A 25,000-nucleotide genomic window follows, 5' to 3' on the forward strand; every position below is an offset into this window, starting at 1 on the left:
CGACACTAGTTGCAGCCTTCTCCTGAACAGAGGAGGAAAGGCTCCCGACTTTGCTATTTCTACGGACTAAAGGAAGAAGAAAAAGGTAAACAACGGCCAAGAGGAGCATTTTGAATACTTCAGAATGTAGACCTACTTTGTCGGATCGCCATAAAAAGAGCTCATCTTAACCCACTAAGTTTACAAGAGAGACTTGCAGTCACTCTGAGAGCCCTGGCATCACGTTACCCTCGAACTCGTCCATGCTTCCTGGTTCCGCTTTGTCGTGCGCCGCTGAAAAAAAAAAAAATAAGAGTGGCGCGAGAGCTATGTCATTTTGACGTCACAATGGCGCGCGACAAGTCGGGAACGGCGACTGTAAAGGGGCCCCGAGACTTCCACAAACCTAGGGAAAACACTGGTCTTACTATAAAAGAGGAATTGCTGCTGTTGTGTTCACATGGGAGGCAGAAGACAGAGCTCTGTGTTCCTTGCTTCTTTTTTTCCCAGACTGTTGGTTTTGTGCGTAACACGTCTCACTGCCTGAAAGTTCCGAGTAAATGTTTTTAGATAAGTAGATAAATAGTGTGAGGAGCAGGAGATAAAGGTGGGAGCACAGACGGAAAGAAGAAAAAAAAAGAGAGAGAGAGAGAGAGCGAGAGATACGGCGACAGGAAGAAAACTGGAAGTTTCAATCAGCTTCTTAATAAATTGAGGGCGGCCGGCTGCAGAATCTTGCTTACAGCATCTAAAAAGGTTCACCGATTGGTCCGTTATCTGATAAAATGCAGCCGTCTACTGTCCCGTATTCTCACGCTGACCTGGTCCTGCAGTGGATTGTGGGATCTCGTCTTACCTCCAGTATGGAGTCACAGGCGGTGATCTGGTTGTGCAGAAGAGCGATGTTCTGACTCTCCTTGATGTCTGACAGGCGAACAGTCAGGAAAGCAAAACAGTGGACTTTCAATCTAGCCCATTATCGCGTCGCCGTCAAGTTATGGCGACAGGTTTCATGTCTCTAGCTCGTGCAGTGGATGGGTCGTGAAAGCGGCAAGACACGAAAATAAACAATTCATTCATTCAGAGGATACAGTCTTTGATGGAGGCCTGTTCGATCCTCTGCAGCTCCGACTCCACCTGTTTGGAGTACTGACGGAGGTCAACGCCCTGAACACACACAAACACAGGAGGAAACACCACCATCATCACATATATAATACACACACTGTAGGGGTGGGGGGGTGAGGTAGGGTCGGTGGGATTGTTGTGGACGGAGATACACTGGTAAGAGCTAATGAGGTTTAACCATGTATCAGCTATTTAGCAGAGCCACCGTCGCTGCGTCCGGAGCTCAGCGCTGCCCCAAGACCATGCTGACTGGTTTAAAGAAGTCATTTTTTTCCCCCTCCTCCTATACCAGAATGCATCTGTGGCGTAGCCAGACCTTACTCCGCAGTGCTGCGGAGACAGGTCTGGCTACGCGAGACTAGTCCAACATTAGCGTCGCGATATTCTCACCGTTTTGAGCGCCTCCTTCACGAGATCATCTTCCAGATTGGCCTGGATGTGAACTGCGGGAGACAGAGAGGAGCAGCGTTTAGAACAAACATCGCACAGCAACTCTGGACAACAGATGGTCTTCACCAGGCTGCAGCTTCTCTTTAACACTGGGCAAACCTGGACTGGGGAGTAGGGACAGACCCATTGTCGGGCCGTTATTTAGCACTTTTGCAGACGATCTGTATGGGCGTGCCCTACTTTGGCTCCGCTCTGGTTTCACTCAACCCTTCAGTAGTTATATATTATTTTGAAATGTACATTCACTGTAGTTTCATTTAGTATTTTTCTATTTGTTACAATAACATTGACTAAATATACATATACTTGTATTTGATTATTTTTACACTGTGGCATTGCTACTGTACTTGTGTTGGCGTTTGTAGCCGTTGTTATGGCTGCCGTCGGCACCCCCCGTGTGTGTATTTAACTAATCTGAGATGCGGAGGAGGCTGTGCCATTTCCATGCTGCGGATTGGTTGGCTAAGGGAAGTCCCGCCTAGTTCCTGGGGGTTCCCTTGCGATGGTGACGCCGATTGGTGTGGCGTGCCACCACTGCCCCCCAAACGAGGAGCTCCGGTGAAGTCTAACTGCGTGTCAGTCACTGCTCATGCGCACACATTCATTCGCCATTGTGGGGGGAGGGGCTTAGGAGACCGTTTTGGGCTTTAGCAGTAGGGGGGGGGAGGGACTGAGAAGTTGTCGATGTTCACATTTTTTGGCTAAGTCCTGGATCTTCACAATCCTACCTACGGCACCTTTAATGATAAATGTCTTACTGTCCACTTCATCCAAGATGAACTCATCGGTGGTGATGTCCAGTTCTCCCAAGTTGAGGTTTGCAATATCTCCATCAGTCTTCTAGAGAAAAACAGACAGTCACACACAAATAATTGTTTCAACTAAAATTATTATTATTATTATTATTATTATTATTATTATTATTATTATTACACAACTAATTTGTTTGAGGTGGCACGTCTGTCTTCAACACCTGGAAGTTAAGGATCACCAGAGCAGTGCAGAGTATCGAAAAATGCCTTCTCGTTCGATACCTAAGGGGTAAATCTCATCAGCGTCAGTGAGCCAATAAGCACGCAGCGTGCCTCTACCAAGATCTAACAAACGTCTGTGATTGGCTGGCTAACGTTACACGTCGCAGAGACTCACGCAGTGGGAGCTGAACAATAAAGGAAAAGAATTGGGCTGTAATGTTGTAATTTCTGTTTGTTTTATATAAAAGAATGTATCGAAAAAAAGTATTGTTTAGGAACCGGTATCGAAGTCACAGTATTGGTATCGGTAACCTAGTTGATACCCAGTCCTAGTCACAAGTTCCCAGAACTATGCTGAAGTTTGCTTCCGATTCCGCCGTTAAGGGAAAGTGAACTTACATGCCGAGCGACCAATCCTCCTTTTTTCGCACCTCTTACTGCTGTGAAAGCGTGTTACATTTTAGATGAAGCCTTAACGCTGTCTGAAACCCACTTTCACATTTGTAAAACCTTTATTCCATTTGTGAAAATGCGGAAAAGGGAGATTACACAGTTTTTTTTTTTTCACATCTAGAGCACATTGGAACAGGTCCAGACAGGGTGGAAAAATTAACTTGTTTGTCCACCAGCCAAATGTCTAGTGCACTGGTTCTCAAGTTCCCCCTTTGAACAGTTTTGTTAAGCCATGTTAACCCTAACCAGCGCGAATAATTTTTGGTGGTATGAAAAGAAGTCTCAATAAAGAGGAAGAATACAGCGCTGTGAGCGATAGATTTACTAAACAACAGCCTTGGAACCTGGAAAACATTTAGATGACGATGGAAAAAGGCGACAAAAACTTGGAAAAAGACGGTAGAAAGAAGGAAGTATAGGTCGAAAATAGTAATAAAAACGTCGAGAAAAAAAAACTCAGTAGAAAGAAGGAAGGCTACACTAGGGCGACAAAAGTGACAACAAATTCAAATAAGTGAAAAACTTTGAAAAAAAGATATAACACCCGTAATAATAATCGGCAATATCTTCCACGAAATTCAATTCCACTGTTACGCTGATGACACCCAGCTGTACCTCTCCACCAAACCCTCGTCCACGCTTCCACCCACCTCCCTTATTGATTGCATCTCTGAAATAAAAACCTGGCTCACCCAAAACTTCCTCAAATTAAATTAATAATAATTAAATAATAATAAATTAATTAATAAACCCGAGGTTCTCCTCATTGGCACCAAATCCACTTCATCCGAAACCGACAGTTTTTCTCTCGCTATTGATAACTCCTCCGTTTCACCGTCCCCCAACGTTAAGAGTCTGGGTGTCATCCTTGACAGCACACTATCCTTTCAACCCCACATCAATAACATTACTCGGTCTGCCTACTTCCACCTATGAAACATCAATCGCCTCCGCCCCTCCCTTACCCCCAACACTGCCGCCATCCACAGTCTCGTCACTTCCCCGTCTGGATTACTGTAACTCTCTCCTCTCCCCAGGCCTCCCTCACAAATCCCTCCGTAAACTTTAACTGGTCCAGAATTCAGCCGCCCGCTGTCCTCCAACAGCTCCACTGGCTCCCGGTCCAGTTCCGTATCCAATTCAAAAATCCTCCTGCTTACATTCAAGGCCATCCACAACCTCATAACCCCATATTTGTCTGATCTTCTCCAGGTTCCCACTCCCTCCCGCTCCCTCAGATCCTCTTCCTCCATACGCCTGTCTGTCCAGCCGTTCTGCTCCCCGTCTGTGGAATTCATTACCACCCCAACTCGGAAACATCGATTCGTTCCCCCATTTCAAATTGCAACTCAAAACACATCTGTTTAAAACTGCCTATTCCACTTGATGTGAATTGCTCTGCCTCTTTCTGTTGTTTCCATTGTTGTTTTATTCTTTATTTTTATTTATATTTTTTTGCTGCTTTTACATGTCTTTTGTATCCCTGTACGATGTCCTTGAGTGCCAAGAAAGGCACATTTAAATAAAATGCATTATTATTATTATTACTATTATTTATAATAGACGAAAATGCAACAATTTATATTTCACTGCTTTTTTCAGACCTAGAGCACATCTGACTAGCTAGGTCTATTTCCATGCTGGTCGACTCTTTAATATTTATCCCAGATAGACTCAATATTCTTTAAACAAGCCTTTGCTTTATTAAATTGCTGTCGACCAAATGGCTGTCAATCGACTAACTCTGTTGCCACGGGTTACATTCGGAGAATCCTTGAGCCTTTCAGTGTTTTGACAGGATGCTAACAGCTAACAGCTACATTAGCTTCAAGCAACATGAACACACTAGCTACGTCACAATACACAATTTGGAAAGATATAATTCACTGTCGCAGCTTTTTTATTAAAGCAAGACACACTTCAGTCGGCTAAAAGTAAACGTTAGCGTTTACAGTTCATTGATAATGACTGCTTCTTGTTATGAATGCTAACAGGTTACAAGTCTGAAAGAGCGCGTTGGTTTTATTTGTGCCTACAACTGAAGATTCAAATACAAGTAACGTTAGTCAAATGTCACCTCGTCTTGTAAATACGCCATGGCGTTTTCTGTCGGATTTCCAGCTGTGTTTACATCGGGACCAGCTCCAACGGCTGCAGCAGCTACCTCCGCCATTGCCAAACCTGACGTTTAATAATAATTAAAAAAAAAGACTTCAATATAAGGTTCCGGGTCGTCGTCAACGAAAACGCGTCGTTGCGTTTATGAACCGAAACGAGATATATAAATACGACTGTATACTGTGCTAGATAAGTAAATCGTATTATTATTTATTTATTGTTATTCCGTGTGACTACGTTAAAATAGCTACATATTTGTGTGTTTGATTTAACCGGTGTTCAACTTTCTTGTCGGACAGAATATAAGTGATGGACCGACTTCCGTTCGCCGGCAGGGTCAAAGTCTCGCGAGATCCAAGCGACTTCCTCTTCGCACGGAACCTACTTCCAAGATGGTGAGTACAATTTCTGTCAATCTGGAATAGTTTTGAAATCCGTAATCATCTATCGTTAATCTCACTCGTTTATCACATTTAGACGTTTTAATGAATCGTGTACAGTTTGTGTGACCGGAGAGATGTTAAATGGTTGGCGTATAAGTCGCAGAAATGGACGTATTAACGCAGTTTACTGACAACGCTGAGCCGAGGTGTATGGACTGACTGCAGCAAACCAGCTAGCGCGAATTGATAAGCGTTTTCTGTCCGTGGCTTATACTTAACATTTAATTTGTTCGGTGTATTCTCGGTTTAAGCAAAGCTGTAACCGGATAGGGCATCTCACGTTACCGGAGTTGTTAAAGTTGAAGAAACGTTTACAATTGAAGGCGCCTAGCTGTAAAAGCTAAGCTTCATACTCTCCGATGGCAAGGTTTTAGCATGTTGGGCTCATCAGACTGAGGGACAACGTGCATGTTACACCGGTGTGAATGCACACACAGGCAGCCGGATAACTTGAGTTGCTGTTGACTGAGCTCCATGGGTCTGAGTCGTTTTGAAGCATCTAGAGATGCACAAGAGTTGGTAGTTAGAGCAGCAGCCGCTCTTGTAACGTTAGCAATGCTAACTGGAGCAAAAAAAAATGTTAGCGGTAGAGACACAGATGCTACACCTTAAGTATTTGGCCCACATTCACTTCTGATTAGACCCCAAATCTCTTCGTAAGATGCATGATTTAATATCAAATAACAGCTTTACAAGGTATTCATGTGAGCATTTTATTTTGGCTCTACTCTGGTGGTTGAGCAGTAACTCTTTTGAGACCTTTTTTTTTATCAGCTCCGAAAGTCGCTAGCGCTAAACCCACCAGACTCCGTTTAAAAAAAGCAATACTTTAAGCGTGTGAAGAGCCAACATATTTTCACATGTAAATCGATAAACTGTGTTTATTTCAACCAAAACTAGAGTTGTGATGGTTGGAAAAGTGGAAAGACGACCCAAAACGGCTTTTCATAGATTTATTTTGTTTCTGTTGACTTTTAATGAAGTGTATTTTACGATGCTTAAATTACTGTTTATTTACATGGAGTCTGGTGGGTTTACCTCAGTAGTGTTTCATGGATTTGTTTTAAGGCCAATGTTATTACATTTCATAAAATCCAATCTGATGGATAGAAATATTGTTCAGTCAGCCACCAAGGCACCCAGGGGCACATAGTGCTGCTATCGGCTGTTGTGCCAATTGCAACATTTTCTTCTTGTTTCTCTGGATTTGGTTAAGTGCCGAGCCAGGATTTCAAGTTTTTATATTTGACGTTCACTAGCTGGTGTTGAGAATCGTGCGTCCCCTGATCACGTGTCTGCTCTGTGTTTTCAGTCTCTGGTCATTCCTGAGAAGTTCCAGCACATTCTCCGTGTTCTCAACACGAACATCGATGGTCGGAGGAAAATCGCCTTCGCCATCACTGCCATCAAGGTGAGGTCTCCTCTGAAATGTGTCCAGTGCTTTTGTGTGATGGTTTCACATGAGAGGATGGATACCCGAACCGTTTTTACATTTAAAACGGCTTATTATGTAGGCGTGCGCTTGTTGCCCTGTGTGTGCTGATACGCTCATCGGTTGACACTTCGGAATGCCTTTCTACAGTTGCTTAATAAAAGCGGTATTTCCAAACGTATGTGTGTCATTAGTATAAGAAAAAAAAAGAGGAGATTTTAACTGTCGGACGCGGGCCGAGCTCATACAGAAAAATGCGGCCCGATCCGCACTCTATTTCACACGAACTCACAGCTTTATTCTTTATATTTACGTAATATTTAAGCCCATATGTATTGTAGCAGCTTATTTGTGGAATTTGCCTGTTCCAGAAATCGGATGTCTCAACATTCCTGATCAAATGCCTCAATATTGTAGCCTTGACAATTGGTGCTTTTACCAAAAGCTTCACGATTAGCCTAGCTTTTTAGATACTCGTCAGTAATGACGAAGCGGCAAATAATAGAACAGCTAGTTAGTCTGGTGAGTTCAGAAAATGACATCACTTAACTGTGGTGTTTAATAAAACAAATAATAAAAAATAAAATGTTCCTTTACAACCAGGAAAAGACAACACTGGAGGCATTTACGATATCCAAAATATAAGACAAATATAGTCTTGTATCACAATATCCCATACGGACCAAGGTGTGGTGGTGGACTGGTTGCCAGTTCACCTCCTGGGCACTGCTAAGGTGCTCTTGAGCAAGGCACCGAAACCCCTAACGTGTGTGTGTGTGTGTCAGAGTGAAAACATTGTAATTTCCCCTTGTGGGATTAATAGTGTGAATTAATATCCGAGGCCTACGTCAGACGTCGTGTGTGTGTGTACAGTGACACTAACATTGCCTGTCTGGTCTCAGGGTGTTGGCAGGCGTTACGCTCACGTCGTCCTGAGGAAGGCCGACATCGACCTCAGCAAGAGGGCAGGAGAGCTGACTGATGATGAGGTGAGGGGGGGGGGTCCGTGGAGGGTTTCTACAACAACACTGCGCAAACTATTATGTCCATTTTTAAAAGATTTTTTTTAACATGTTAAAGCCTCCAGTATGAATGCTTCTGTCTGTTGTGTATTACTGTTTTGGGTCTTTGTATGCAGATACTCGTGCGTCTGTAGATGCTACAGGCTGTTAACGGTTGTCTGTGGTTCTGATCTCTTGTGCTCAGACTTGGAGCTGCAAAGATTAATCATTAGTTGTCCGATTATTAAATTAATCGGTTTGAGTCCTCTTTTATGACAATTTAAAAAATCCTATTTCCAGCTTGTTTAAATGAATATTTTCTAGTTTCTTCACTCCTCTGTGACAGATTTATGGCCGAGGAAAATAATTGGTAGTTGCAGCCCTCGTCAGATTGTGCCTCCCCATGTTGGAATTTCGGCACTTTTATTTTTACATTTTCCTGCGAGTTAACGGCTGTATTTTGTTTTTTCAGGTTGAGCGGGTGGTGACCATCATGCAGAATCCTCGCCAGTACAAAATCCCCGACTGGTTCCTCAACAGACAGAAGGACGTCAAGGATGGCAAATACAGCCAAGTAGGTGGCGGCGAACCTGAAACCTTCTCTTCCTCGGCTGGCTAAACCTCCGTTTGTCTCAGTCAAATCTCCACTCTGGCCGGGTTTTTTAGAAAGAATCGTTTTCAGAGGCAAATTCTCCGTTTGCGCGTTAACGAAGGGAAATGTCTCCGTTTTTCAAAATAACCATGTATGTGTAAACGGGGTATGAAAGTCTGAAGTTATGGGCGCCCGGATAGCTCAGTTGGTAGAGCGGGCGCCCGTATGTAGAGGTTAACTCCTCGACGCAGCCGGCCAGGGGTTCGACTCCGACCTGCGGCCCTTTTCTTTGAATTGGCCAGCGTCTGTTTTACGTCTATAATCCTGTGGAGTGAACCGTGTTTTCAAAAAAAGTCCAGAGTGTCTGTCTCTCTCTCTCGCTCTCTCTTAGATTAAACATCTGAAGTTATGAGCAGATGTTAACAGAAGAAGTATTTGTGGTTAACTTGTTTATTACTATTGCATTCCGTGGCGGCGTGCCAACCTAACGCCCCAAGGCATGTTGATATAGAGCTGTGGGTGTGAAAGTCGCCGCAGGAATGTGGTTCCAGGGCATACTTTCTTCACACTCCGCTTGTTTATTTTGTGGTGTGAATAACTGACAAACCTGATTGTTGTCTGCTCTCAGGTCCTCGCCAACGGTCTGGACAACAAGCTGAGAGAAGATCTGGAGAGGCTGAAGAAGATCAGGGCTCACCGTGGTCTCCGGCACTTCTGGGGGTAAGAGAGCCGGTCCAGTCCGCGCTTTATTTTCAGTCCAAAGTCAGACAAACGTCAAGTCTCTGCACCAATTGTGAGAGTGCACGGTCCTATAAAATATAGATAGATAGATATGGTTGGGTACCCAAACCCGGTTCCTACGCAACCGCTTTTTAACCACTTTCTCTGTAGTCTAACGTTAATGTAGGCTACTTTTAAAATGCCGTATTTCCCCTCTGGGCTCACCAAAACGGACGTAAAAGCATATTAACCATTCACTGCACGTGATCGCTAGTAATCCTATTACTTCTTTTGATTCAAGAATCGGTTTAGGAATCGTTTTTTTAAAAAGTACCTGTTCAGAATGAAGCTGAAGTGCGTTTTTATTATTTCTCTGGAAATGTGAAGCTGCTCCGTCTCCGTGTCTGAGACGAGATGTGGTGCAGAGAGCCAATCCTGGAAACCCTTGAATCTAAAGGCATACACGAGTGTTACTTTTTTAAGATGCTGCGTAGGCTTTTCTTAATTATTTCACACGTGCTTTTCCTACTATGACATGTCGACACGTCTGCCGTGAGGTCTATTGTCATGAAGCGATGTTTTTAAACTCCACTTAGTCAATGGTTGTCATGTTTAAAGTGGCATCTGGTCAATTTGCTACACAACCTACTGTTCTAGCTCGTAGAGTCATGGTTCGTTTTTTTGAGGTTGTTAATACTGTTTTTAACTGTCGTGTCTTTTCCCTTCCAGTCTGCGTGTGCGCGGTCAGCACACCAAGACCACCGGCCGTCGCGGTCGCACCGTCGGTGTGTCCAAGAAGAAGTAATCTCCCCCTGCTTCCCTTGTTTTCAATAAAACGCCACAGTTGACAAAAATCTGTCTGTCCTGGCGTCTCATTTGTTTTGAAGACACTGGTGCTATTTGTTTATTTTATTTTTTCTAGGGAATTTCACTTTCATACAGTCGTCGTGTTACAGGGCTTCACTTAACACGGGAACCAACATGCAACTTCTACTGCAGCCAGTCAGCTTTCATGGGGTTGGGACGTGTCATTCGGATTGAACCACAGACATTAAACGGGAGTTCATTCTTCAGCTTTGTGGAAGTACAAGTTGAGCGATACCAAGCTTGAAGAAAAAACTGAATTTAGGGCTTAGTTGATGTCGTGATAAAGTTCTTAAATATCATTCATAATGGACTTAAAAGTCCTACATTTGACTTGGTGAAACCTGCAGGAGCTGTTACTTCCATGAGACAAATATTGGGTCAAAGCTGAAGCGAGACATATCCTTGAAACAATCCTGTTGACTGTTGTCACAGCTGTACGTGCGCGCGCACACACACACACACGTCGCCCTTATTTCCTGTACTACTGAAACAAATCTTGTATAATATTTTGACTTACCAGATAGAAATCCAGTCAGCAAAACACAACAGGTGAATAAAGTGAAAGGGCATACTTTTCCAGAACAGAAATGTGAACGTTGGATAAAGCCAGGTTCAAAAATTCTTATTTCTTCAGTAAAATGTTTATTCAAAGGGACATTTGGATTTATCCCTCCCATGAATCAGGAAATACTGTCAACAGCTGAAAGAAAATGGATAGCCATGTTTTAATGAATTATTACATGTATAAATCAGGCTGTGAATGATATCGGAACAAGCCTGGGCTGGGATTATGGGGCGTGTTTCTACCAAACCAGGAGCATTCAATTGGATAGACCTACAACCAATCAGAGCAACAGACAGACCTACAACCAATCAGAGCAACGGAGTATGTGACGTATGCGCCCCATTTTCTTAGCGACCATCGGGGCCAGCTGATACATTTTTTGCCGAATCCCGTAGGAAGGACAGCAAAAACATCTTTCCGATCGACAAATGCCTTGATTGCAGTTCTCTGTTCCTCTTTTAAAATGAACGCGCTGTCTATCTTCTAGAACGGACGCCATGGTGGCTTCTACACGTCTCAGTTCTCCAGATGCAGCCGTCTTTGTTGTAAATTAATCCAACCCGAGCGCTCTTTGGTGACGTGGTTGATTACGTTACTGTTGATCATCTGTCCATCATCGTATAAAGCCCGCCATGACCATTTGATTGGTCCAAACAGCTCTGGTTCGAGCATCGTTGCTCCACAACGGATCGAGTCCAGACCGGACTTCCTGACCTCAAAATGTTGTGGGCGGGGCTAAGGTCGGCTGGCGTCCAGGCTAAGCGATTTCTGGATCAATCTGAGAACTCATTTTGAGAAAACGGCCTTTAAAGATATGTATTGTTAAAACTTATGAAAGCAAAATAGCCCAATGTTTCTCGCCTGTAATGTCCTGTCTTAAAGGAGAAACACCTTTAAAACCTCTTTGAGACCTTTAACAGCTCTGAAGTCGCTAGCGCTAAACCCACCAGACTGCATTTTAAAAAAGCAATACTTTTAGCGTGTATAGAGCCAACATATTTTCACATGTAAATCAGTAAACTGTGTTTATTTCAACCAAAACTGGAGTTGTGCCGGTTGGAAAAGTGGAAAGAGTACCCCAAAACGGCGTTTCATAAATGTATTCAGTTTCTGTCGACTTTGAATGAAGTGTTTTACGATGCTTAAATGACTGTTTATTTACATGGAGTCTGGTGGGTTTAGCAAACGCAATTTCGCAGATGTTTTTTACGTTTAAAAAAAGGATCTTACTCTTTAACAGAAAGGTCGACCTCCTTAGAAATCCTTTCCATAATGTTGTCGGACACTTAGAATATTAATCTGAGCCTGTCAGTGGCAACACAAGCACTTTTGTGAAGGTAAATACAAGCTGGACAATTGTCCTATTAACTTACATTGTAGCTTGATCTCGCTTAATACTGGACCGATGTCAGAGATTGGTGTTCCCATCAGTCACTCAGACACAAAAACAGGAAAATAGGTTGAAATAGCACATGGAAATAATAAAATGATAAAGAGAACCTATAATTACACTGATGCTCCGTTAGCCGTGTAACATTTTGCTGTTTAAAACAAATCATCTCACACAGAATGGGTTTTTTGTTTTTAGTTTATTGTGCTGCACTGCTGACAGAATTATTGAGAATCATTATACAACAGAAACAAAGGAAATATTGCATTGATCATAATGTACAAATATTCCATAAAAACTGAGGTAAGCTAGGAAAACGTATATGGCTGCAGGAAATATAAAGTGCATAACGACAAAAATGAAGAGTCTAGAGGGTGAATAACTCAGGTTAAATCCAACCGAGGCTTATGGCTTTTTGAAGAGACGAACACCCCCGCGGACAGAGCTAAAGGGTGAGTTCGAAGTGACATTTTCATGCAAACTTGTCGACCAAATGCTTTTCTATAGGAAACTAAATCTTGGTATGTTCGCAGCGAGAAACAAAAAACAGGAGGTAAGGTGGGTGTTATAGCTACATTTTTAAAGGTGGAACATGAGAAAACCGTGTGCGTCATAGTAAAATATAGCCGACAGGTGTAAGGTACCTGTATACATTTTTATAGCTCTTTTAAGTTACACATTTAAGGACATTTAGAAATAAAACCAGCAGAGGACCTGCACACATCCTCTTCATAACGACGTTTACTACCTGACATCTATACACCAACTCAAATATTGCTCCCAAAAAGGCGTAGTCACCCTGTCCTACCCCAGTGCATGCTGGGATAGGCTCAAGCCCTTGACAGGATAAGCAGTTTAGAAAATCGATGGATGCATTTGCAGGAAATGCTTGCGTCTTTAAAAGGGTAACTACCGTTTTTTTTTCTCAACCTGGACCCTATGTTCCTATGTTTCTGTGTCTGAGTGACTGATGGGAACAACAATCTCTGACATTGGTCCAGTATTAAGCGAGATCAAGCTACAATGTGAGTTAATAAGGCAATTGTCCAGCTTGTATTTACCTTCACAAAAGTGCTCCTTTTGCCACTGACAGGCTCAGATTAATATTCAAAGTGTCTGACAACATTATGGAAAGGATTTCTAAGGAGGTCGACCTTTCTGTTAAAGACATTTAAACATAAAAAAATATCCGCGAAATTGCTTTCACTAAACCCACCAGACTCCATGTAAATAAGCAGTCATTTTAGCATCTTAAAATACACTTCATTCAAAGCCGACAGAAACAAAATAAAACTATGAAAAGCCGTTTTGGGTCGTCTTTCCACTTCACCAACCATCACAACTCTAGTTTTGGTTGAAATTAACACATATTTTACTGATTTAAATGTGAAAATATGTTGGTTCTATACACGCTAAGTATCAGCAGTCGGTAGTTAAGTATTGTCTTTTTAAATGGAGTTTGGTGGGTTTAGCGCTAGCGACTTCAGAGCTGTTTCTGGTTAAACAGAAAGGTCTCAAAGAGGTTTTAAAAAGGCCTTTCTCTGTAGGGATCCTTTCCATAATGTCGTAAGACACTTAGAATATTAATCTGAGCCCGTCAGTGGAAAAATAATGTACTTTTAGTGGACCAAATTGACGATGCACATTTGCGTTACATCGCAGCCTGGTCTGTGGCTGCCGGTTACAGCGTCCACGCTTAATGCTGGACCAGTGTCAGACTGTTGTTCCTAGAATTGTCACTTACACGCAAAAACATAGGAAAATAGGGTCCAGGTTGAAAAAAAACAACGAAATTACACTTTAAGAAAAGAAAAAAAAAAAAAACACTACCTGACATCTATACACAAACTCAAATATTGCTCCCTAAAGGTGCTGACACACCAACCAGACGGCCGACCGTCGGCAGAAAAGCCAGTCGGACTGATCAGTCGGGTCCCAGAGGTCCAAAAAAATGCCTTTTAAGAGAGAAATAGGCCGTGCAGTTGCTGAATCTGTCTTCATTTAAGATCAACAAAGGTCAGTTTAACAGATTTTCGTCAGATTTTGAGCGGCTCATCCCGCTCGCCATTTCCGGGTGAGTCCCGACTGCCCTGTCTTTGACTCAGCATGTCGGCTCGGCCCAAATGAAGGCCGACGGTTCCTCCGACGGACGACGGCACGGGACACACCGAACAGACTCGAGTCACCGACCTCGCCAGACGGTCCAACGGCCGATCATCGGCTCTGTGTGTCAGCGCCCTAAAAATGTGCAGTCACCCTGTCCTACCCCAGTGCATGCTGGGATAGGCTCCAGACCTTGACAGGATAAGAAGTTCAGAAGAAAACTGATGGATGCATTCGCAGGAAACGCGAAGGACTGAACGTTTGTGTCTTTAAGCTCATTTACGTTAACAGCGGTGGGTCTTTACTCCAAATGACACTCAAAGTGTGAGTTTAGTTCCACACTTTGAGAGCAGAAAGTAGCAAAAGAGCTTCGGTCATGTTCTTAGAAATTAAATTATGCAAAATATTCCATAAATAGATTCAATTCAGATCAAATCACTCGAAGAAACAACAGTTTATTTCATTATTCTAGTTTTTACAACCAAGAACCGACCTTGACTGTTGTTCTATGTTCTCTCGGATCTTACTGGAGGAGAAGCGGAGACTTAAAGTCTTAAAGCAGGACGTGAACAGTAACAAACTCTTGCCAAGTCGAGCGCGTCACTGTACCGCTCATACAGACAGCGAAAGAAATGGACACATCGAATGGACTTCGACGGAGACCAGTGAAGGACATTAGAAGCTCTTTCCCGGTGATGGCTGAGCGTTACTGAGCAGCCTCCAACTGAGCTCGAAGACGTAGATGTGCCGTGAGCGACCTGTCTGAAAGTTGGAAGTCTTCTGGTAGCTGTGCCAAGAGAAATCTCAATCATTCCCAATCTTGTGGATTGTGGATGAATGTTACTTCATATGAATTCACTCGCCACATACCGGAGTATTTCCAAACCATCAAAACGTTGCTGAAATATTTTGTTCCGATGCTTTTCATGGACTCTCTATGGGCTTCTCCCTCGACTGTATTCCCTCACGTCCCCTCCACTATATGGTAATTACAGTGACGCAGTAAGTCGCGTGGCGATGACAATCGTTAGCCTATTTGTACAAAAACGTCCGCCACGGAGCCATAACGTGAGATACAAGGTAATGGAGCCTTTCATACATTGTCGTGTTTCTTTAGAAATAAACAAATGACAAATGGAGTCTTTAAACTCTTCAGATGTAAAAGGTATTTGCTGTCAAAGTGGCGTCAAAATGAATGGCAGTCAATGGGATGCTAACGGAGGGTGACGGCTTGTTAGCCTAAGGATCTCTTACCCCCTTGGTACCGCTGTGCAATTAATACAATTTTGACCGCGAGTTCGATTTCGGCTCCTAGCGATCACAACGTGGCGGAATCGAGAAAAACTATTCTTTTAGCACATTACGTTTTGCAAGTAAACTCTTATTTTGTCTTGTGCTGTGAAGAGGAATTCAAAATGTTAAAAACGGGAAAAGTACGTAGGGACATTTCAGTTTACGGCGTTTTTTTTACTGTTGATTTGTTGAACGGTTTCACTGTTTTTACCAAAAGTCAATGAGTAAATCGTGTTGAATAATCATTAATAATTGTGAATTCTTTCCATGAGAATACTTTAAACCATTTTGTTTTTAATGGTACAATAATGTGACGTATATGTATCTGAAGGGCTTTTTATTTTATTTTTTTAACTCCCTGCCTGGCCGTGCCAGCAGATATTTCTCCTCAGGTTTGAATATGTAGTCATTTTCGGTTTTATTCTGCATCTTTAATATATAGACCCTGTATCTTCAAACTACGGCCGAGCCAAATGATCGAATTTTGACCGCGACTTCAGCTCCTCAACGATCACAAAAACCACGTCATCGAGAAAAACGATTATTTTGCACATTACGTTTTGGAAGTGAACTGGTACTTTTGTTTTGTGCTCTGAAGGGGAATTCAGAAAGTTCAAAAAGGGAAAAGTACGAACGGAAATTTCACAGTTTAAGGTGTTTTTAATGCTTTTTTTAAGTTCAATAAACGCAACATCTTTCCAAAAGTCAATGAGTAATCGTGTTCGGTCAGTTGTTTGGAGAAATGAATAAAAGGTTTCTTTTGGCGGGCGACTGTGTACAGCTTTTGTCTCTTTAAATGTGCACAGTTATTGAGTATTTGTAAGTAATGAGATATTCAAAACAGAAAGCCAACGAGTTGCAGGAGCTTCATATAAAAAGGAAAAAAAGAAGAAAAAAAAAAGGATCTCACTTGTCATGTCCCGGGCCATCCGCCACAGTGAGTTCATAATCCCAAATCTACGACTGGAACATATTACCAATAAACTGTCAGAACATTATCCTCAAATGAAGGCTTTTTTTTTTTTTTTTCTTTTTCTTTTTACCAGAGCAGCTTCCGGTAAAGTACACAAAAGCAAAGATTTACCAGCTGTTATTTAGCGGTCTCTTCTTCTTGATAAATCCTCCTACTGCCAGTACATTTTGTTCAAAAAGATGCGCTGATAATGAGCTGTGAAAATAGAGCTCAACAGTGTGGTTCCAGGAGCTCCTGTAGAAGTTAGACGTCCGTATGACAGGGATCTTCAACAGCGGGTCCGGGACCCCTAGGGGGGTCCTCAGAGTTACTGCAGGGCGGCCGCCAAATTATTGTTCATTTTTTTGAAAGTTTCCAGGAACATTTAAATATCTTAATATGAATCCAACATATTATTAGCAAATATAAATCGGCTTCACAATTTGTGAAAAAAAAACAGGCTTACTGGCCCATAGGTAAGGTAGTCGCTAGTGGCGCTTACCCACTGCTAGAACCAGCTCTACTCGGCTGGACCGCGGTGCCCCGTCCTCCTTTTTCGTGGGATTTACGCTGCGTTCCAGACACAGTTTTTAGCACGCAAGTTACGACTTCAAGTCACGACTCACGACTTGGTAGCGTTCCTGGGTTCAGGTTAGGCTACCTAACGTCGGCGTTAGCTAGCGGCTACCTAACGTCGGCGTTAGCTAGCGCTAGCTGATACTAGCGATTTTCTAGTCGGCGACATATTTTGGGCTTCATTTAATAAACATAACCTGTAGTAGTACACAATCGTATGTGTATTGTTTTGATTACAATGTGCGGAATTACTTTACGTTATTATGTCTATTTATTTCTATTTCCCACCGTTAATCACCGGCGTCTGTACAGCATCAACAGGGGTCGCCATTGTTGTTCATGTGTGTGTGACGTCAAAAACTGTAACTGGGCACTTCACTTTCACGGGTAGAAGGTTGTGAAAACACGGGTTACGGGTTGCCTGGAACGCAGCATCAGTACCGCCTCATGCGTGAGGCGAGCGTGGCTGGTCGTCATAGTGACGCCGCAGGAAACTGCCGCGACCTAACGCGACACACACACACACACGCAGATCGTGGAAGGTGTGTTGTTTTTGATTCTCGGTATGTGGCGGTATTTGCCAGAAGACACATTGTGTTCCAAATGAAGCTGGAGGCAGCAAAAAAAAAAAAAAAACACCGCTGGCTGAACCATTTAAAAACGGCGGGTTTGTTCAGGACACCCGTCCGTCTGTCGCTATAGCAATGATGACGCAGCGATCAGTGACGATTCTCTCCGACCAATCAGTAGTCGGCAGGTTTTCACGTCACCTTTTGGCATCGCCTCAGCTCACTTGGAACCTCGACGGAGGTGATACTAAAAAAAAAAGTACCCGTTAGCAGGTACCAGGGACTTTTTTTTTCGTAATGGAAAACCACAAAAGGCGAGTCGAGCAGGTAATCCTAAGGATTCACTGTTTACAGTAAATATAAAATCATGCCAACAATTTTTATTTTAATAGCTTACATAATCTTATGCACTTTGGTACATATAAAAGGTTTAAAATGCAACTTCATTTTCTACTATATATGTAGTAGGGGGTCCCTTGCTCCGTGTCTCTCAGTTAAGGGGTCCTTGGCTTAAAAAAAACTTTGAAGACCCCTGCCGTATGAAATCAACCTGGTTTTAAGCAATCCTAAGCGTAACGACGTAAGCGTCTCTGATCGGTCCAACTCGCTGTTACCATGGAAACGTTCACCGTACCCGCAAACCTCTTTTTTTTTTTTTTTTGCGCTGAATCAAATGTTTCACGGTCACGATTCCTCTCGCAGCTAGTTAGCTTGGTTCCAGACGTAAAACTCTTTAAATAAGCTATTTTTTGAAACGTCAATGGAACAATCGAACGGGGATAAACACTTCCGGGAACCGGAGCCGTTTAGAAAAAAAAAAATAAAATAATAAAAAAAAAAAAAATTGGCGGTTGCTGTTGAGCTCTATTTTGGCAACTGAACTTCCACCTTCAGAAGAAGACGTGCGGTTGGAGAGAATAGCAGCACAGCGCTCCCCCTCATCCCTCCCTCTGTGGGGGGGGGGACTTCTGCTGCGGTTGCTGTGGCTGTGGCTGTGGCGGCGGTGGTTGGTCCTTGGTGGGAGCGTAGTAAAGCTCCAGAGGCTTCCTCACCTTCCAGTATTTCTCGTTGACCAACTCCAGAGTCAGGGAGCCGTTCAGAGTCTAGGAGGGAGGGAGAAGGGAGGGAGGAAAGGACAGAAGGGAAGGAGGGAGGGAGGGAGGAAAGGAGGGAGGGAGGCAAGGACAGAAGGGAGGGAGGGAGGCAAGGACAGGACAGAGGGAGGGAGGGAGGAAGGGAGGAAAGAAGGGAAGGAGGGAGGCAAGGACAGGACAGAGGGAGGGAGGGAGGGAGGAAAGAAGGGAAGGAGGGAGGCAAGGACAGAAGGCAGAAAGGAAGGGAGGGAGGCAAGGACAGGACGGAGGGAGGGATGGAGGCAAGGACAGAAGGGAGGGATGGAGGAAGGGAGGGGATGAAGGAAGGGAGGGAAGGAAGGAAAGAAGGGAGGGAGGGTTGTTGAATAAAGGAAAAATAATGGAGAAACCGAAGTGATTAAAAAGTTGTGTTCAAATCCACAGAACAGTTACTAGAAGAAGAATTGTCAGTAAACAGCAGGGTTATAATCAGGGCTGAAATCCTTTTCAAAGAGAGATCACCAAGAGCGCGATTAATCAAATGTGCAATATTTAGTTGAATGTTTTGGTGTCAAATTTGGTTTAACATTTTTTTTTTGGTATTCCTCTTTTTATTATTATATTTACTGTTTGTTGACAAGATAAATGCTGGAATGCTGTTACATATCACAGACTGTTTTTAGTGGATTTATGTAACATGACGGTAGAAGGTGCAACACGTAGACGCTGCAGTTGAACTGAGACAGATCAGACGTGTCCGTTTACAGGAAAGTACTGATATTTTATTATTGGAATTGTTTTTTATTATTATTATTATTATTATTATTATTATTATTATTATTATTATTATTATTATAATAACTTTAGCTTTTGTGATAAATGTTCTGTGTTTGACTGTTGCTCATTAAATGTAAGGATGTTCTCATCCTTGCATCAGAATATAGAGTGTGAATGCTGAATGGTTCCTGTACTATGTAAAAGCGCTTTGTGTATTCGTTAAGACTAGAATATTACTCACAGAGATCTGTCCTCCTCTCGTCATGATGTAGATGGTGTACCGTTTCTCACTGATGGTGCTCAGACTCGACCCCTCTCCACCTCCTGCTGCTCCCCCCGTTTCCTCTCCTCCGCCTCCTCCCTCCTCTCTTCCTCTGTCCTCTGTCTCTCCGTTGGTCCGTCTGTCCTCCAGAGCGATGCGCAGGGCAAGGTATTTGGACAGATGGTCCACTGTGGCGTTGGCGGTCGTCTTCACGTATCTGTCCAAGGAAAGAACATTTGATGAGATATTAGGGAAGGGGCGGTCATGTGACGTAATGCCAGGAGTAGGCTACTTAGTCAGTCTGGCTTTCAAGTAGTGTCTCACAATTATGATTTTATTATCTTTTATTATTTAAAAAAAATATATATTTCATTGATTTAAAAAAAAAACAACTTATTTTAGTGTGCATTGATCGCTAAACCCATTTATGTATATTGTTTCTTACCTTATCTGATGTTTTTCAATAACTTTGAATTGCATATTGTCGTGTTTGAAAGGTGCTATATCAATACAGATCGATTGATTTTTAACATGAACAATATTATTTGAGCTACCAAGGAGCTTTTTGAGTCGTCCAATCATGATGGGATTGTCATGATTGACGACACAAACGCAAAAGCAACAAACGCAAAAGCTACAACACAAACGACACAAATGCAAACGCAAAAGCTACAACACAAACGCAAAAGCTACAACACAAACGCAACAACACAAACGCAAAAGCTACAACACAAACGACACAAAACGCAAAAGCTACAACACAAACGCAAAGCTACCACAAGCGCAAAAGCTACCACAAGCGCATACACAAGCGCAAAAGCTACCACAAACGCAACACAAGCGCAAAGCTACAACACAAGCGACACAAATGCAAACACTACAACACAAACGCAAAAGCTACAACACAAAAGCTACAGCACAAGCGCAAAAGCTACCACAAACGCAAAAGCTACCTAGCAAAGCACAAACGCAAAAGCTACCACAAACGCAACACAAACGCAAAAGCTACCACAAGCGCAACACAAAGCGCAAAGCTACAACACAAACGACACAAATGCAAACACTACAACACAAACACAAAAGCTACAACACAAATGCAAAAGCTACCACAAACGCAACAACACAAGCGCAAACGCTACAACACAAAGCGCAACAACACAAGCGCAAAGCTACAACACAAACGCAAAAGCTACAACACAAACGCAACAACACAAACGCAAAAGCTACAACACAAACGCAACAACACAAACGCAAAAGCTACAACACAAACGACACAAAACGCAAAAGCTACAACACAAACGCAACAACACAAACGCAAAAGCTACAACACAAACGACACAAAACGCAAAAGCTACAACACAAACGCAACAACACAAACGCAAAAGCTACAACACAAACGACACAAATATCAACAATCTTTGCGTACTGCACCTTTAATTGACATACGATACGAATGCGTTGGTCTCACCTGGTCTGGTTGTAGTCCTCGGCCTGGACCAGCTCAGGGTGGGGTCTGAACACCAGCTCGATCTCCGAGGCCGGCCCCTCTTTGTGGCGCCTCAGCGGAGGCGTGGGGCTGCCGCTGTCCGCCTCGGGCCCCGAGCCGTCTTCGGACGCTCGCGGCCGCTTGCGGCTCGGCCCGGCCTCTGACGGGGTCTGACCGGGGGGTAGAGGGGTGTGTGAGGGGGCAGAGTCATGGGACAGGTGGGAGCGGGCGTCGCCGTTGTCTTCCCCACCGCTGAACGTGGTGTTGTCGCTCTCCTGAGTCGGCTTCTTCACCCGGTGGTTCCTGCAGGGAGGAGGGGGAACACAATCTTCTGGATAATCTGCTTGGACAGGTTTGCCTATCAGACGTCTTTTTTGCGGATGTCACCGTGTTCACAGATCTCTAGTGTTCGTTCGGTAGACTCTTTAAAAAATAAAAAAAATACTTTTATTGCAATTCCTTCGCTTAATTAACAATCAAATTTTTTTTTTCCAGATATAAAAAAAATAACAAAAGCAACCCTCATAGCAAAAGAAAAAAAAAGTAAGGAAATATATCTATGTATAAGCATTTACACATACATCTGCACCCCTATACACTTCTAATCATACATTTATACATATATATCACATGTATACATATACAACATATGCATACACTCCCAAACTTTTACCTAAGGAACATAGGAGTTGATTTGTGTATAAAAAGGTTAACACACAATAACTTAAAACACAATAACTTAGTTAATTTAGTTCATTCAAATTAATAACGTGTTGCTTGGGTGTTCTGGTTTTGCTTTAGCGTTTCTAATATTTTAGAAGAAGGCAAACAATGCGAGCGGCTGACAGGCAGCGAGTGAAGGAGAAGGAGAGAGAGACGATGATGTGTTGTCATTAAGACGACCAGCCATGTGTGCTCATAATTGGTTATGGATTTGAAGGTTATCGTCCCTTACACACAAGTCTGTAAATTGTGTGCAAGGTTGAAATTGCAGGCTACCAATAGTAGTGTAATACGCTCCAACACACCCAGAGGTGTGTCATAATAAACAGGGGGGGCTTCATCATCACATTATTCAACTTTAAAAACAAAACAAAGCCGTCCCCAGACCGCTGCAACCGCGAGGTTAAAGCATAAATTGAACACCTCTCGGACCTGTAGCGGGCCTGCTGTCGGAGCCCCTCCTCGATGCTGGAGCTCAGCACATCCCTGTTGTGCAGCCTGTTGAGTCTATCGAGGACGCGGCGCTGGTGGGCCTCGTACTCATCGCGGCTCGGGTAGATCTTGGAGATCAGCGCGTCGAAGTTGGAGTCTCGGCGCAGCGAACGCCTAGAGACCAGCTTCTTCCTGCAGGTCGGACACTCTTTGTTCCTGCGGAAGGAGGAGACGTATAAAAGTATCTGTACAGGCATTCCAGTCAAATATATGCGCTTTTGAACGCGCTGACAGAAACGTATTTGACAACAATGTCGACAGTTGATTTGTCTGTATTGACGATGGTTCGTTTACGGGATAGTTCCGGCGCAAAATTTCGCCAGATGTCCCTCACTTTAGACTCTCTTTTAGTTAACTTTAAACTCCGGTCGCATCGAGCCACGTTAACCAGAACCTCGAAACAACGTTACAGGCTGAAAATGGCGAGCTTTAAAGTGCTCATACTATGCTCATTTTCAGGTTCATAATTGTATTTAGAGGTTATATCAGAATAGGTTTACATGGTTTAACTTTCAGAAAACACCATATTTTTGTTGTACTGCACATTGCTGCAGCTCCTCCTTTCACCCTGTGTGTTGAGCTCTCTGTTTTAGCTACAGAGTGAGGCATCACACTTCTGTCCCATCTTTGTTAAGAGTCGCACATGTGCAGGAGCTAGATAAGGACTACTAGCCAGTCAGAAGCAGAGTATGAGGGCGTGCCCTGACAGTACCTAGATAAGGACTACTAGCCAGTCAGAAGCAGAGTATGAGGGCGTGCCCTGACAGTACCTAGGTAAGGACTACTAGCCAGTCAGAAGCAGAGTATGAGGGCGTGCCCTGACAGTACCTAGGTAAGGACTACTAGCCAGTCAGAAGCAGAGTATGAGGGCGTGCCACGCTAGCAGCTAGGCGAGCATTATAACATGTGTTACAAAGTGACGCACTTTCATCACGTAAAAACCAAAACAAGTTCCTTCCCGAGACTATTTAGCAGAGCCACCGTCGCTGCGTCCGGAGCTTAACGCCGCCCAAGACCATTGGGATTGGTTTAAAGAAACCAGGAATGCTGTGTGGACTAGCAAGACCTTCCCCCGCAGCGTTGTGGAGGAAGGTCCGTCAATGCGAGACCAACAGTCGATTAATCCAAAAGAACCAATGGCGAGGAGTCGCGGTTGTATTGCGCTCACCCGGATCGCAGCGCGGTGACGATACAGTCGGAGCAGAAGCGGTGCAGACACTCTTTGGTTGTCATGGTGTTCTTCAGCATGTCCAGACAGATGGGACACATCAGCTCGCTGTGCAGAGAGCGGGGAGACACCGCCACCTCCGTCCCATCCATGATCGCCTCCTAAACAGACAGACACACATTCATTTTTGGACCCATTTTTGTTAAAGGAGGATCCTAAAAATCATATTTAGCTGGGTTTCATGGTTCTGTCCCAGGAGTCAAATGTATTTTTGTCTTCTTTCATTTTGTACCTTTTCCACATTTGTCCTGACCTGACTTTTTAAAATGTTAAAGTGCTAATATGGAGGCTTCTTCAATAGTCCTCCAACATCTTCTACACTAACCAACAAAACCAGCATATGACTACTACATCAGGACACACACACACACACACACACACACACACACACACTTACCTGAGGGCTCCTGTGAAGCTCATACAGACTCAGCTCCCAGGTCTTACTGGGAGTCTGGATGTTTACCGGAGCCGCCATGACGACTGGTTCCACAACCCTCACTGGACCGAGAGATATATATAGAGAGAGAGAGAGATAGAGAGAACACACACACACACACACACACACACACACACACACACATATATATATAAAAAACTGTACACCTGTACCTGTGAGGGCCTTTAGTCCCAAGCAACATACCACACAAATTTGACCAGACTCAAACCAAGAGTGGATGTATCTACTAACAAGCCCGATGTATCCTAAAAACACATCAGTGAGCCACGCTGAACACACACACACACACACACCTGTTTATTATGACTCAATCCCACACACACCGTCCTGCTGCCACTGTCACTTAAGCACCAAACGTGGATTAATCCACCGCTGAAAATAGTCCCCAACAAATGCACTATTTCCTCTGATTATTGTATTTCATGTTTTGTTGTTCTTGTTCTTGTTCTTCATTTATATCTGCTGTTTTTTCTTCTTCTGAAAAGCACTTTGTAACGTTAAGAAAGAAGTACTACAGATATAAAGCTTATTATTATTATTATTATTATTATTATTATTATTATTATTATAACTGCCTGTTTCTCAAAGTCCGAGCCAAGGTGATGTCTTCAAATGCCTTGTTTTGTCGGAAACCGAAAGATATTCACTTACATCTCCATATTTCAGAGGCAAAGAAATGCATTTTTCTACCATTTCTGCATGCAGAATTACTTTTTACAATTAAGAGATTATCAAAATAATAGAACGGCGATTCATTTTTCTTTCAATAGACTAATCGTTGCAGCGCTACACATCTGGCTATGAATACAAAATGAGGGGAAACAACATTTGAATAAGGTCTGGGTTGAAAACCCAACCTGTAGTGTAAAGGGACAGTCAACTAAAAGCTATACATCT

The 25,000-nt window shown here is 43.2% G+C and overlaps 3 protein-coding genes across 4 annotated transcripts in view; 1 reads left to right on the forward strand and 2 right to left on the reverse strand.

Annotated features, from left to right (window-relative positions):
- Positions 1 to 5,351, reverse strand: part of vps52 (VPS52 subunit of GARP complex) — a 25,815-nt gene extending 20,464 nt beyond the window's left edge. Inside the window, exons 1-5 of the mRNA XM_078267561.1 lie at positions 5,062 to 5,351; positions 2,316 to 2,397; positions 1,498 to 1,550; positions 1,071 to 1,146; positions 836 to 903 (exon numbers count right to left, since the gene is read on the reverse strand). Of these exons, the coding sequence (XP_078123687.1) occupies positions 836 to 903; positions 1,071 to 1,146; positions 1,498 to 1,550; positions 2,316 to 2,397; positions 5,062 to 5,157 (375 nt within the window). The 5' untranslated portion in view covers positions 5,158 to 5,351. The remainder of the gene's footprint in view (positions 1 to 835; positions 904 to 1,070; positions 1,147 to 1,497; positions 1,551 to 2,315; positions 2,398 to 5,061) is intronic.
- A 69-nt stretch (positions 5,352 to 5,420) lies between these two features.
- On the forward strand, positions 5,421 to 10,144 carry rps18 (ribosomal protein S18). Its single transcript, XM_078268568.1, has 6 exons — positions 5,421 to 5,497; positions 6,858 to 6,956; positions 7,880 to 7,966; positions 8,451 to 8,552; positions 9,199 to 9,290; positions 10,020 to 10,144. The coding sequence occupies exons 1-6, from the start codon at positions 5,495 to 5,497 to the stop codon at positions 10,093 to 10,095; spliced, it is 459 nt and encodes a 152-aa protein (XP_078124694.1). The 5' UTR covers positions 5,421 to 5,494; the 3' UTR covers positions 10,096 to 10,144.
- Positions 10,145 to 18,247: 8,103 nt separating this feature from the next.
- Positions 18,248 to 25,000, reverse strand: part of LOC144529460 (E3 ubiquitin-protein ligase RING2-A-like) — a 7,391-nt gene continuing 638 nt past the window's right edge. Inside the window, exons 2-7 of one of the 2 annotated variants that reach the window (XM_078268565.1) lie at positions 24,044 to 24,144; positions 23,587 to 23,747; positions 22,359 to 22,574; positions 21,186 to 21,506; positions 19,697 to 19,934; positions 18,248 to 18,708 (exon numbers count right to left, since the gene is read on the reverse strand). In XM_078268565.1, the coding sequence (XP_078124691.1) occupies positions 18,544 to 18,708; positions 19,697 to 19,934; positions 21,186 to 21,506; positions 22,359 to 22,574; positions 23,587 to 23,747; positions 24,044 to 24,121 (1,179 nt within the window). In that variant the 5' untranslated portion in view covers positions 24,122 to 24,144 and the 3' untranslated portion in view covers positions 18,248 to 18,543. The remainder of the gene's footprint in view (positions 18,709 to 19,696; positions 19,935 to 21,185; positions 21,507 to 22,358; positions 22,575 to 23,586; positions 23,748 to 24,043; positions 24,145 to 25,000) is intronic. The other variant, XM_078268566.1, reaches the window with a different exon arrangement.

Source organism: Sander vitreus, chromosome 14, assembly GCF_031162955.1.
Source record: "Sander vitreus isolate 19-12246 chromosome 14, sanVit1, whole genome shotgun sequence".
In the NCBI taxonomy this organism is placed as follows: domain Eukaryota; kingdom Metazoa; phylum Chordata; class Actinopteri; order Perciformes; family Percidae; genus Sander; species Sander vitreus.

Excerpts from the sequence above, each read along its gene's own strand:
- rps18 (XM_078268568.1), top strand. Across the intron at positions 6,957-7,879 it reads TCGCCATCACTGCCATCAAG|GGTGTTGGCAGGCGTTACGC; the intron begins GTGAGGTCTCCT and ends GTCTGGTCTCAG. Across the intron at positions 8,553-9,198 it reads AGGATGGCAAATACAGCCAA|GTCCTCGCCAACGGTCTGGA; the intron begins GTAGGTGGCGGC and ends GTCTGCTCTCAG.